We start from the raw sequence: 14,444 nt of genomic DNA, 5'->3' as shown, positions 1-14,444 counted from the left end.
ACAAAAGAGTCTCAAAGCTGCTTACAGCTGATGTAAATAATGCTTTCTCTCTAGGTTGTCTGATATGCCCAGTAGTTGGATTGGCACTATAGGAGAGCTGCACAGACCCATTTTTACCTGTCCATTCCTGAGGATGAATCCTTGCAATATTATGGCCAGTTGGGAAATGGCTTATGGCAGAACTGTACTCCGGAGTCTGAGTTTTCATTTTAAAATACAATCCTACAACTTGAGGGTGTAGAAATAGAAGCAAATCACAATTTCAGCTTTACTGCAATATAGTAGGGGGTTTTTTCTCATTCAGTTAAGAGCTTGACAGGTCTCTGATGTCTGTGAGCTCCTTGTTCATACCAGTATGAGGCTTTGAGAAATTCATGCCAAAACCATGGGTTCTGGCTCTTTTTCCTGCTGCCCTTTTCCCCTAAGATATTTGCAGAATTGACCCAGATATGTTACTTTGCCCCACCCGTCTTTGCAATCTGAGCACCGAAAGTCTTTACTCAAGTAGACTTTAAACCCAGTTTTTCTGTCTGAATGCTGAAGATTTCTGTTCTGTGTGTTCCCTGCTAGATTTAGGCTAAACTCTAAACTGGATTCTAGTAATTCTCCAAGTACTCCTGTTCGTTTCTTGCAGCTACTGTAAGCCCTTTTCTTAACCACTCACTTCTATCCAGAAAACCACCTACTATTTTACTTTCAGACCCTTTGTTGTGTGTGGTCTGTTCCACATTCGCACAGCTGACTTGAATACAGTGGGAATAAATTTGCCACTGTTCCCTTAAATCTAGCATGAGACTTGCCTTGACTCACCCCCTCTGCATTATCATCATCGTCATCATTAGGGCAAGGACATGAAGTGTTTCAACTCAGGAGAGGACTTTGAAAGCAAGTTGGAGTGTACGTATCATCTGCAGAGAAAAGTGATGGATGCATTATCAACCTCTTCCAACTTAATATGCACTTTTTGATGGATGGCAGTCAGGCCCCTGCCTCTGTACTGTTCCCATCTACACTGGAATATTGGATATCCACCTCTGGGAATAACTACATGTGTCTTGTGAAACTACAAGTTGTTTCTCTCCTTCTGTCTTACATTAGCTCAGTCAGCCAGAGCATGGTGCTAATAACACTAAGGTTGTGGGTTTGATCCCTGTATGGGCCATTCATATAGGAGTTGGACTTGATGATCCTTCTGGGTCCCTTCCAACTCAAAATATTCTGTGATTCTGAGAATTTCTCTGCAGTTCATTTTCACGTGTTGGCAGATCTACAGAGCACAAATTGTAGCTAGATAAGGAAGTTTCTGTGTTTGAGTTTGAAAAAGTGATTCCGTCTGTACTCCTGAACAAAGTCTGTGGCAGGAGTACTCAACTTCTGAGTTCTATAAATACTTGAAACTCACTCTGGAACTTAGGTGTACAACACTGTTTGTGTACTAAAAGTTGTACTTAATGCCTGATCTATGCTGTTGCTTTAGGGTAGTTACAGTTCTAGGATCCTTATCTTTTTGGCATATTTAATGCATTTTTCTTTGTCTGTTTTTAATCAAAGTTATTGCTCAGAGCACTAGTGACCCAATTCCTTTCCCCACTTGTTTACAGATGAGATGAGTCTGTAAAGAACAGATAAACCATGACTACTAAGACATTACTTAATGCTCCTTGATAATCTGCATTGGCTGGCATGCTCGCAATTATTTTATTATACACATCTGAAAACTCCTGTCTTCAAGGGGAATCACCTTAAGTCTTTACTGCTTGTTAGAGCCCATGCAGTTTATTAATTCACATTGATTGTTCTGGGTTAAAAACGCAATCTTTCTGCTAGCACAACAAAATCCAAAGGGTTTGTTTTCTGGTTTTGTTAGGAAACCTTCTGCTGCCTGGTAATTATAAAGCCTTTTTCACAGAGAAAATGGCAGTTAAAGGTATCTGTATCACTAAAAATTATACTGATCACTGAATTCACAGAATCACAGAATCAAGTATGTTGGAAAAGAAGTCTGAAATCATCGCGTCCAGCCTATGACTGAACAACACCACGTCAATTAGATCAAGTGCCAGTCTTTTCTTAAACACTTCCAGGGATGGTGACTCCACCACCTCCCTGGGCAGTCCATTCCGATGTTTACTCACCCTTCTCACTAGGAGAAATTCCTCCTGATGTTCAACCTGAACTTCACCTGGCACAGCTTAAGACTATGTCCTCTCAACCTGTTATTTGTTGCCTGGGAGAAGAGGCCGAGCCTCACCTGGCTACAACCTCCTTTCAGATAGTTGTATTGAGGCTGTTGAGCAAAAAGTTCACTCCGGGCCTCCTTCTCTCCAGGTCAAACAATCCCAGCTCCCTCAGCCTCTCCTCATAGGACTTATCCTCTAATTCATCATTCTCTGGGCTGTATTTCAACATTTTGAAGGAATCTCAATCAAATATTGGCACAAATATTTAAATAAGTAAACATTTCTTTAATGTCATAGGTTACAGATAATGGTAGAACTGGGGAATTTAGCTGTTTGCTCTTGTTGAAGAATGCTTGATTTGTGTTAAGTAAATTTCTGTTTATGTTTAAAAAGCTTCTGGAATTGCTTCGATTCAATATTCTTTCATCTCACACCAGACTTCATATTAGAATAGCTCTTCCAACCAATAAATGAAGACTGATCCCGTAGTCTTCTGAAGATCTCTCTTCCTATACATAAACCTCAGGGGTGTTTATTTTGAGACTGTAGACAGCATGCCCTCTACCAACAGAGGTACTGGTGAGAATTGTAACCATTGGTTATGATATGGTTCTCTTGGTTATTTCTTTTTAAAGAAGATAAATAAATATTTATAGAATCATAGACTCATAGAATAGTTTGGGTTGGAAGGACCCTAAAGGGTTATTTATTTCCAATCCCCTGCCATGGGCAGGGACATCTTGCACTAGAGCAGATTGCATCCCTTCCCTCCAGTGTGTGGACTGTACCACTTAGATTATCCTTCACAGTTGATTAGTCATATAGAGAAGCATGGGAGACCTCTCCTACCATGCCTAAAATATTACTCATGGCTGCCCACTGACTGCATCCTGACCCCAGTTTATGGTGGGTCTGGCCTACCCTGTGTTGTGATTCCTACAGGGCAAAATCTCCAGTAGGTGTGCAGGTGGAAGGAGAGCTGGCTGTTACTCCTTCCAGCATCTAGATTCTAGGGAGTGATTTTGTCTTTCTCATCTTCAGGTTATCTTTAGAATAGAAAAAAATATAATAGTTCCAATTGGAAGGGACCTACAATGATCATCACGTCCAATGGCCTGATCTCTTCAAGAATGAGCAATAGTTCAAGCATATTTTTAAGGGTGTTGTTCAAATGCCTCTTAAACACTGACAGGCTTGGGGCATTGCCCATGGGGCATGGGGCACTGAGCCATGCAGGTTAGTATTTCTCTTGCAATAATTTTACTTACCCAACATCACATATTGCTGGACCTGGATAGAGTCCTAAATTCAGTTTAGAGTCCATAAATGGTCATATTGTCAAATTTGTGTGTACTTATTGCAGGAAACTAACACCTGAACTTTAAAAACTCTATCAAGAAATGTAGGTAGTGAGAAACCACATCATTAAAAGATTTTCCCGATAACCGCCCCGAAGTGTACATACCTCCTGCTTTAGAAGCCTATAGAGCAAATTAATGTGTCATGGCAAATCTGCTCAGAGGCTAATCTGAGCTTCTAGATAGAAAATAATATGAGACAGATCTTACCGTAGAAAACCAACATCTGTCAGAGGAGCTTGTTTTGTACCTGCCAAATCAGTACATTCAGAGCGCTGAGATCTGTCTGAGTACTTGAACCTGGAAAAGACTGGAGATATATTGTTGATGGTTTCATAAAGAAGCTTTTTCAGCTTCTATTTGCATCATTACAATAAAAGTGTTGCGTTATTGAGAATCTTGCAGTGGGACTGGGGAGGTTTGACTGGTGTTTTGTAATGACTAACGAAGCAATGTGCATCTTTGTTGCAGATCTAAATGGAAGTGAAATCAGAAACTCTATAGGGTCCTATGCCATTTGTCTAAATCTGTACATAAAACTAAATGGGTTAGGACCTGCTAAGAGCCTCTTAGTCCTTATTTTTCCTTATTTACAAAAAAAAATTAAAATCAAGTATAACTTCTCAGTGAGTATCACTCAACACATTCTTTGTAAGGAACAATGTGATTGGAGCAGAGGACAAACAGTGTTAGAGGGGTCCACAGAGTTGGGTACTTGTGTCAGACCTGTTTTGAGGGGGGTGTGAGCTACCCCAGCCTTTCCCCAGCAGCCGACTTCAACTGCATGGCCAACTGTGTGCTGCTGTGCTCTGTGCCACGGTGCCTCACCCTCTCCTACGCCAATCCTGCACCCTCAGATTGCTGGCTCAGAGAAGCATGAAAAGTCCCTGAGCCTAAACATGGCAAGCAAAAAGGTCAGGGACTGAACCCAGCGTGAAACCAACTGCCATCCTGCTCAGCTGGGGGAAGGGAACGAGTAACATACAGTTGCTGATGTCTAATCACTATGAAAATGGTTATCAGTTCTGTTGCTGCTTAATAAGGTGTAAACATCTTTACACAAAGGTGCCACGGGTTACTGTTGTAAATACAATATCAGCATTTCAGGGGATTTTATTTTAGTTAGCTGTTTGGCTTTTCTTACTATGGCAGTTTGCAGTGACATAGAATCAACATAGTTAAAGCAAATAATTCATAAACACAAAAATATCTCTAAAATACACAATGCATGTAAATTATAGAGTAAGACTTTGGAACTGCTGTTCATAAGGTACCTATTTTTTAATATTAATGTCACTGACTTAACTGAAGGCAGAAATAAAGCTAAACCCACTTGTATGGGGTTTTTTCTGGTGTCGGTTATAAAGCACTCCTCTCTCAATTAAACCATTTACTGATCAGTGAAGTCATTTAGCATTCACAAAAAGTCACAAAGGAACTTTAACTGCTTATTTTTAGCAATATTAATACATAATAAATATGAAATGAAAAGTTAGTTATTGAACTTTTCATTTGACCCAGTTAAATACTGAGTTTTGAATCTTCTAACTTATATAACCTTTTCCTCTGTGCTCTGAAACATGCTGTGTGTTGTATTGTTACTTTTTCCAGGAAGAGTAACTTAGAATTTTTGCTAGTGTCCATGAATCTCTCCAAGTTTTTGCACATCCTTTGTTGATATTTTTGTCCTAGCATTTAATATCAGAACACAAAACACCAGAACATTTGGCTCACATCAGTGCTGTCCTGTCCTACCGAGCAGCAACAAAAAGAATGATTCATACGCACTATTATTAAGCAGTGTCCCTCTGTTCAAGGAGGGAACCCCTTTTTTACCCATATAAAGTAAATTCAAAGCAGAAAAGAGCAGTTCAGTGAGGACATGAGAGTTTTAATATGTTTGTTTTCCTATGTTGTTGTTCATTGCAATTAAGTCCAACAAAGGGAACAGCACTTTAAATTATGCCTTTGATGCTATTCCTCTATTGAGATTGGGTTGGTATAATCATAGATATCATGTTGTTGGACTGTTTTCTTTTCTTTTTTAATAGAAGTACATATAAACCAGCTCCAAAGGCAGACAGTCTCTTCCTACATGGGATAGGGAAGTAAATTTTGATTTATTAAAATAATAAAATGGATAAAGGAGAATAAAAATGTTTAATGTGAAAAGAAATGAAATATTGTTTTATTAATATAAAAAGTAAATTAAACATAGGGACCCAGCTAGCTTGGGGGTTCACTGCCAAATCCTCTTTATTCAAATGAGACAACAGCTTATATATGGGTTAACACGTTACACCATGTGACCTTAACAACCAATCATACCAAGGCACTTCACTGCACGTGTGATAGAGTACTTGGGAAACTACATCTCCTGGGGTGCTGTTTGGTACCCTTCCTGAAACTTGACCCCTAAATATCCCCCTTTCTTTTTTATAACAAGTGATAGAACAATTTTTAACATTGCGACAAGCAACAGAACAATTCTTAATTTTTTTTCTTAAACTTATTTTAACCATCTATGTAATCAGGGCCTAATGTGATAAGGCCTTTATTGAAACTGTTCATATAACTTTCCTATCAGTGCAACTTCTATAACTTGTAATAAGCAAATTCATTTAGAACTTTCTACTTAAGGTTTTATGTGTATTTGGGATAAACAACAACTCCACCGATCTGAGGGCTTCAGCACAACTGGGTAGAACATCGACTCCCACTTCCCCAAGGGCCTGCATGTAATTGGTAACCAGGAGAAATTCAACTCCATTTCAAGGAAAGGGCCCTTAGAGAACAACTATTGTGTTATGCAAGTGTAATTTACTCAAGGCACATGAAGCATAAGTCTCTCCAAGTCTACACATACATGTCCACACAGCTTCTCTCATTCACACCAAGGTAGCTATCTTTTCATTCTCTTTCCACACATGCATACTTAAACCTTTTATTATGTCTTTATTTAAATCATATAGTTTGGGGTTTTGTAGTGGTTATTAGTTATGTTTCTCAATCTGTCACTTCTGATAGTCATATCTGGCAACTATACCTGTTTTGAAAATTTGAAAAGGAATTAATATGAGGAATACGAGGCCTAACAAACCTAAATGATGTCTTACCTGTTTATGCACATGCATTTTCTCTTTTCCCCCCCTTTTTTGTTTTTGTTTAGAAAACCAAAGGTTAATAAATTCAAAGATACACACACAAGTTACTATTACAATCTGCCAACACAGATTGAAACTTAGCATTCCCTGTAAGTAACCAGTCTAAGCTGTAATTATTCAGCTTTTGTCCATCCATTTCTGGTAGCTGCTTTTTGCCCTTAATAACAAATTTAACAAACATGTTAATAACAATTTAGACGGTCTCAGGTAAATAGTGTGGTAGAAACAGATGTGAAGGTCAGGCGAACATGCAGTTTCTCTGCAGTTTTGTCCGGGAATGGCTTTTGGTAGCTAAGAACTTGAAGTAAAAAGCAAGAAGTCATTTTATGCTTTTAATGTCTTTTTACCTCAAAGTTGAAGGTTGAGAGGTGATCCTTTTGCTGGAGCTTGAAGTAAAGTCAATAAGTCATTTTAATGTCTTTTTACCTCAAAGTTGAATGCTATGCAATCCTCTTTTTCATACATCTGTGCCATTGTTGGGTTGATGAATCTTTTCTGGAGCATTTTGCAGTCCTATTTCTTAATGATATTGGTTAGAGTAATTATAGTTGGTTTTAACTCAATCTCTTAAGCAGCTATGACCCACAGTTATTTTTACATTTTCGCTGACACTAAGCACACCTTTCTGGGATAACAGTATCTGAATGCATTAATTAACAAGCTTAAGAACTTTTTAAATATGTTATTTGAACTAAATTGTCACATTAACTTCTTCTATTCAGCTACATTTGAGAGCTTAACAACTTAACAACCTTACCAATTTAAACAAAGTTACTGGGGAACTAATGAAGAAATAGAAACAAACTCTTAAAGCTTCAGTGTTCTTACTAAATGTTTCAAGACAATTAGATACATGTTAAATTGCTTCTGTATGTGCCTCAGGAAGATCACAGCATGAGCTGTAGCGTTGAGCTGTGCAGAGGGGCAGCTCAGCTAGGCTGCAGCTCAGCCTCGCTTTGTTCAGTACAAGGGACGTTGCCGGTCTTTCCCGGCCCCGGCCTTGCTGTTTATTTTCCACCGCGGGCTGCAGGATCGCCCCCCCAGGGAGTCTGTGCCGTGGCACCGAGTGGTGGCCACGCGGCAGATTTCATGTAGGGCTCTGCAGTGTGCTTGCAGGTCGTGCTGTCCCAGCCCCGCGGGCTCTCACTCCCGCCCGAGCTGCGCAGAGCTGTGTTGCCGGGCCATCCCATATAGCCGCCCCGGGGTCGGGTCGACCCCTGGCCGTTTCTTGCCCTGTTCTATGTGTGGCTTTGGTCCGGTCCTGGCTCCGGCAGGGCTCCGCAGAGCCGCCCCAGTGTGCACTCCCCTGCAGACGCCCACATGCGCCACGAGCCTTGCATATGGTCTGTCCTGCCGCCACTCAAGCCACCGCGGAGCCACGTCTAGGCTCGCACCGTGTCCTGTCCCGGCACAGCGCGCCCGGGACAGCTACAGCTGCTGCCGTGGCCCCGGACCACACCGTGCGTTCCCCAGCCAGGGCACCACCGTGCCAAGCTGGGTCGGGTCCGCGCTCTGGCCGCAGGGACCCAGTGCTCCACGCCGCTGCACGCCGCGAGCCCGCACCGTGAGCCTTTGCAAGCCCCACGGCTGTGTTTCCTGCGCCGCCGCTGCTGACAAGTACTGCAAACAGTGCTTTTTCAGACCCCGCACCGCTTCGCTCGCCCGCAGGCACTGTAGCTGGTGTTTATTTAAGGGATTTTCGCACTGTTTCTGCAGAGCGCAGCGGGTCCAACAGACTCTTTTAACAGCAGCACGGAGGCAGCCGGCGCAGGGGCAGTGCTCTGTCCCTGCGCTGCATGGATGCTTGTCATTTTTCGGAGGGGGTAAACCCGACTTCCTGTGTCCTCTGTTGTTTCACTGCTTACCGAACTAACATGCTCTAAGCACGGTTCCTCAAGCTGGGACAATCGGCAAGCTGGCTGTGGACAAGATGTCGACTCCTAGCCCGCGGCATGGCCGCCACATGGCTGCAACTCGGCAGTGCCTCGTGGACTCAAGGTCTGTCTCTCCCTAACAACCACGCGGTATATGCCACGTGCTCGCTTCTGCCCGCGCAAAACCCAGCCCATGTCCTTTGTTAGGATCTCTCGTTTTGCACGCGGTTTTCCCTCACCCCTGCGTCTGCTCCCGGTGTCTGGGGGAGTCCTTTGTCTTTAAGGGCTCATGGGGGAACAGAAAGTTTAAAGTTTTTCTCCGTGGATGAGTTTAAGTTTCTTTGTGAGATTTTTAAGGTGTCCACATCTTCTATCTTTGTTTTCTCTGGAGCTGTCTCTCCAAATTTTTTCCAAGCAGTCACCCTAAGGATTCTGCTTAGCAGAAGTCCTGATACAGTTATTTCTATAATTTCCCTTGAATTTTAACTTCCCATGCTGGCTTCTTACCTTGAGTTCTCTGTAGGTTTACCTTTTTTTTCTTTCAAACCTTGCTCTGCCAGGTCTCTCATGCAGACGATACTTAGGTTCTCGGAGCTCCCACGCGGTTCTACTGCGTGACGTTCCAGTCCTTTTTGCACTGGTATTCAATGTCCTTTCTTTAACGTCGTTTTCTGCCTGCTTTTAGCTCGGTATATGATGTTGGGCTTCTTTTTGGAGAGCGTTTCTCAGCTTTTAAAACAAGCTCGTTCGAACGCTACCGTAATTCTCCTTGTTATAAGGCAGTCTCTAATGATCTCTGATACAGGGAGTGGCCCCAGTTCAGGGCACCAGATATTGCTTTATTAATATAATAAGTAAGTAAAACATATGGACCCGGCTAGCTTGGGGGTTCACTGCCAAATCCTCTTTATTCAAATGAGACAACAGTTTATATTTGGATTAACACATCACACCATGTGAGTTTAACAACCATTCACACCAAGGCACTTCACTGCACGTGTAATAGAGTACTTGCAAAACTACTCCCAGGGTGCTGTTTGGCACCATTCCTGAAACCCAACTCCTACAATGAAATGACAACTGTTAGGATCCATTTCCGTAAGACATATATAAAGGCATTTCTGTCTAGAAGAAGGCAAGGTCTAAAGCTTTGTGAGTTCCTACTGTGAAACAGTAATTTACAGAAATTGCAAAAATGTGGCATGAGTATACGGACATGTTCCTGTTCTAGAGGAGTTGACCGGTTGCTCTTCAGGTTTCTCCGGGTGGGGACGATCTTTTTCTCAGCTGCAAGAGGCAGAGTGCTTCCTGCTCGAATGAAAAAGTGAAACTATTGTGAGGAGATGTGTTAGGCCCTAGCCTCCTTCAGGGCTAAATGTTTGTTGTTCCTCTGCTTGATGCTTTCATGTCTGCTGGGGTTAGCCCTCTCCACAGCTCTTTCCCTAGAGCATTGCAAGGTGTTCTCTTTCTTTTTTCTTCACCCATCACAACATGCTGCCTTTTCAGCACTTCTTGCAACTGGGAAAGAGTATTACTCTCAGACTAGAATTGGACTCGATGATCCTTGTGGGTCCCTTCCAATTCAGCATATTCTGTGATTCTGTGATTTATTCTCCCCCTGTGAAAATATTTTTCACTTCTTAAAACTATAAATTATGCTTTACTGCTTTATTTTTTTATTTTTACCACTTGCTTTACTTATTACTTAGGGGATTTAACATTTGCAGTATCTGTGCTGAAAGTTCCTGTTTTCTATTTTTGAACAAATTGTATAGCTAATGCATGAGATACACTTAGGTGTTTGTAAAATAATTTTTTTCAGTATTTACTGTATTCAGGCTGAAGAATTTGGACAGAACATTAAGACAGACTGGTTTTGGTGGAATACGGTAAATCAGTTACATTTAAATTTCAACAGAAAAACCTTAATGTCCTCATCATTGGGTGTTTTGCATTCTCTGAAAAGGAATACATTAAGTGATATGGTTTGCCATAAAATGCAAGGGAGAAAGTCTTATTTGAGTTGTTTGGGTTTTTTTAAAAGCAAAAGGTATTATTCTTTCATCACAGTGCTTTGAATTCATCAGCTTCACTGCACTTCTGTTGAATGGCTCTGAAGAATTGTCACATTAGCATCTTTAATATAACTCTTTTCAAACAAGTTCAAATCAGTTTTCAGTCAATCTCACTGTCTGCATACCCAGCCTGTAAGTCAACAACCTGTCATCTTATGGGAGATAAAGTCAGAAGTCTTACTAAAGTCCAGGTAGACAATATCTGCTGCTCTCCCCTCATCTACCAGGCCCATCGTTTCATCATAGAAATTTATCAAGTTGGTCAAGCATGACTTTCCCTCAGTGAAACCATGCTGGTTACTCCTGATGATTTTCTTATCCTTAATATGCCTGCAAATGGTCTCCACCATGAGCTGCCTTGTCACTTTCCCATGGATGGAGGTGAGACTGACCAACCTGTAGTTGCGTGGGTTCTCTTCCTTGCCCTTCTTGAAGATGCAGGTGACATTGGCTTTCGTCCAGTCTTTGGGCCCTTCTCCCTGTCACTGTGATTGGTCAAAAATTATCTGCCAGCTCACTCAGCACTGGTGGGTGCATCCTATCAGGTGCCATGGTCCAGTTTCCTTCCACCAAGAGTACACCTGCCTTGCTCCCACCTTACCCACTGTCTCTGGGACCTGGAATTCCTGAAGGCTGGTCTTGCTAGAAAGGTCTGGAGCAAAGACAACATTTAGTACTTCCACGTTTTGTTGTATTGTAAAGTTAAGATTTGTTTCCATGTGTCATGTGATGTATTTTAATGTCTAACATATGTTAGCATTTCAGTACTTACCATGACAAGCTAGAACACTACTGCTCAGTATTGCACTTTCTTATTCTTCGTACATAATTCTTATTTCAGGTTTCAGACAAGCTACTTCTCTCTTGGCTGTTGTTTACCTGATTGGTATGGAATTTCTTCGGTCTTCTGGTCTTTCCTTTTTCTCTTTTGGACAATTTTCAAAAGGGGCTGTGGTGGGTTGACCTTGGCTGGATGCCAGGTGCCCACCTAGCCACTGGATCACTCCCCTTCCCAGCAGGAAATAATATAAAATAGTAATGAAGGAGGATTAGCCCAGGAACTCAGATCTGAGAAGAGGCAGACTAATGGGAAAAGACAACTATGGGAGAGTCATGAATGAAGAGAGGTATTGCGCTGGTCCTAAAGAACTGGTTTGGGGAACAGAAAATACCATGCCCAGGCAAAATGCATCAATGGTACAAAGAAGAGAAGCACTGAATGGTAGTGAGCTGACATCTAGAAAGGTGTGAATGGCTTTGAGGAGTGAAGTATGAAATACAGGAATATTTCTAGAACAAGCTGAACAGTCATAAATTGTAGGCTAACAGCAAAATTCTGTGCCAAGAGGTAGGTGACTGGAAATAAGAAGAAAAGCTGTGTGTACCAGATGATCACTGAGGTATTACTATATATCAGTCCAAAAAGCCAGTTGTATCCTGGGCTTCTTTAAAAGCAGAGTGTCCAACAGGTTGAGGGAGGGGATTTGTTCCCTCCACTCCACTCTTGTGAGACCCCATCTGCAATCATGTTTGGGGTCCCCAGCACAGGAAGGACATGGACCTGTTAGAGTTCATCCTGAGGAGGGCTACCAAGATGATTTAGAGGGATGGAGCACCTCTCCTATGAGGAAAAGCTGGGAGAATTGGGCTTGTTCAATCTGGAAAAGAGAAGGCTTCGAGGTGACCCAACTGAGGCCTTCCAGTACCTGAAGTGAACCTACAAGAATGATGTAGGGTTACTGCGAGAAACAAGGTAAATTGATCCAGGCAGATGCTGTATGCATGGAAGTAAACTGCTTTTGCTGTCCAGACCAGCTTAAGCATCTCTACAGAGTTTTGAGTTGTGCAGTGGCTTGTTTAACCCTGAGAAATGGAGATTCAGGGAGAATACTACTGCTTTTCATGAATTCATGATAGTACGAATACCAGGGAGGAGGAAATCCTGTGTAACATGAGAGACTTTCCACAGAAATAAAACGAGATATAAATGGACCATGAATAAGTGCAGGCTGGAAACTAGGAGGCAGCTCTCAGCTAGCAGAGGAGTGGTGTTCAGATACAGCCTACTGCTTGGAAACAGCATTACAAAAATACTTCACACGGGAACATAAAAATTTGTAAATCATCTCATGTTTATAGTTTATATTTTGGTGTTGATGACTTAGGTTGAATACCCTGGTACTAATTTCATTGAAGTAGCTGCTAGGTAAGTGACTTAAAGTTTTAAAAGAATTGCAGTATCCTTTGATTAACTGAGTAAATGGGGACCCTGTCAGAGATATTTTTGCTGTTTAACAAAAGTGCATTGATTTACTTTAATTTTTTTTCTTCACTTTTTCAAGTAGAATCTTGTCAATGATATACTATCACCTTAATTTTCAATGTGGTACAGAACTGTCACAATCAAATGAACAAAAGTGTCAGCCCGCTACTTGGATGACTTAAGTGACTTGTTATCCCTTAGTTAGATCATTTTGGGTCAAGACTGATCATGTTGAGAAGTACCAGGAAGAAGCACTATGTTATCATCTCAACATAGAACTAAATAGCAGTACACAAAAGTTGTGTGAAAAGGGCTATCTAAAATCATAAGTTCTCTGTAAAATGAGCTCTGAACAATTGGTATTTTAAGGAGCATATATTTTAAAGTCCCAAGAGAGAACAACTTGTTCCTATAGGTGGTACATATTTTTCTTATTAAAGTAATAGGTTCCTTATTGCAAAAGGTTGCACAATACAGTTAAAGCTGGCTTTATGGTTGACAGTGTAACTTGTTTTGTGTGAATATTAAATGTCCCAAGATATTTTTTATGCACCTCTGAAAACAGTAATTGATTGTATATTTTACTTCCAAACTGAGGATTCCCCCCCCATTGTTATTATTAAATTAATTTTGCTTAATTTCAGTATGCATGTATTGATTTTTTCCCCTGCAGATTTCATTTCTGGCCTCTGCTTACATGAGCCAGCATATCTCAGAGGAAAGCTGCTCTGCCCTCGCATCTGTTACCCATTACCTGTACCTCTGCCAGTTCAGCTGGATGCTTATTCAGGTTCGTCTCTTAGTCTTTTTTACTGCTTCCTCAAAACATCTGTTAAAGTAACTGGCAGTTAGGCTGTGTTTCTTTTATACTGTAGTGTATATATATATATATGTATCTGAAATTCAATGCTACTAGAAGGGCAAAACATTAGGTGGCTTTTATTAAACCTAGAGTGTCACAGCTCCAAGGATATATGTCTGAACACTATAAAGACTTTTTCCACTCATATCCATTACAACTGTGTAAGAATGCCCTCATCTCACTTCATCCTTTAAGTTACTGTCTCAGAACTCTGAAGAACTATTTTTCTTAGTGTTAATAGTGTTTCTAAGCTTTCTCATTTGGTCTTTTGAAGCAGTCTCTTACAGGTGAAATGTGAATGTAAACTATACTGTAATTTTTTGAGTCAGTAGCATTTTAGTCATTAGACTTGTATAACGTGACATACCTTCATATGTTTGCATTAAAATAAGGAGTATATATATTCATAATTTTTATAGAATCACAGAACCATTTAGGTTGGAAAAACCCTCTAAGATCATCAAATCCAATGGCTAACCCACTACTGCCAAGTCAACAACTAAACTGTGTCCCCTCCTTTTCTCCAGGATTAACACCTCCAGCTCCCTCAGCCACTCCCCAGTGGCTCCAGGCTTGTGCTCCAGACCATTCACCAGCTCTGTTGCACTTTTGATGTATTATATAATAGTAAATTGTAGAAAAAAATGGTTGAACTAATGTGGAACCCT

The 14,444-nt window shown here is 41.1% G+C and overlaps 1 protein-coding gene across 2 annotated transcripts in view; it reads left to right on the top strand.

Annotated features, from left to right (window-relative positions):
* ADGRV1 (adhesion G protein-coupled receptor V1) overlaps nt 1-14,444 on the top strand; it is a 266,144-nt gene that overhangs the window by 174,285 nt on the left and 77,415 nt on the right. For both annotated transcript variants that reach the window (XM_027671225.1, XM_027671226.1), the window contains one exon: nt 13,588-13,704. In XM_027671225.1, the coding sequence (XP_027527026.1) occupies nt 13,588-13,704 (117 nt within the window). The remainder of the gene's footprint in view (nt 1-13,587; nt 13,705-14,444) is intronic.

Source organism: Neopelma chrysocephalum, unplaced genomic scaffold (genome assembly GCF_003984885.1).
Source record: "Neopelma chrysocephalum unplaced genomic scaffold, ASM398488v2 Primary Assembly neopelma1_97065, whole genome shotgun sequence".
Lineage (NCBI taxonomy): Eukaryota > Metazoa > Chordata > Aves > Passeriformes > Pipridae > Neopelma > Neopelma chrysocephalum.
Note: the sequence above shows the minus strand (reverse complement) of the source record. Positions and strands in the feature narration are given on the sequence as shown.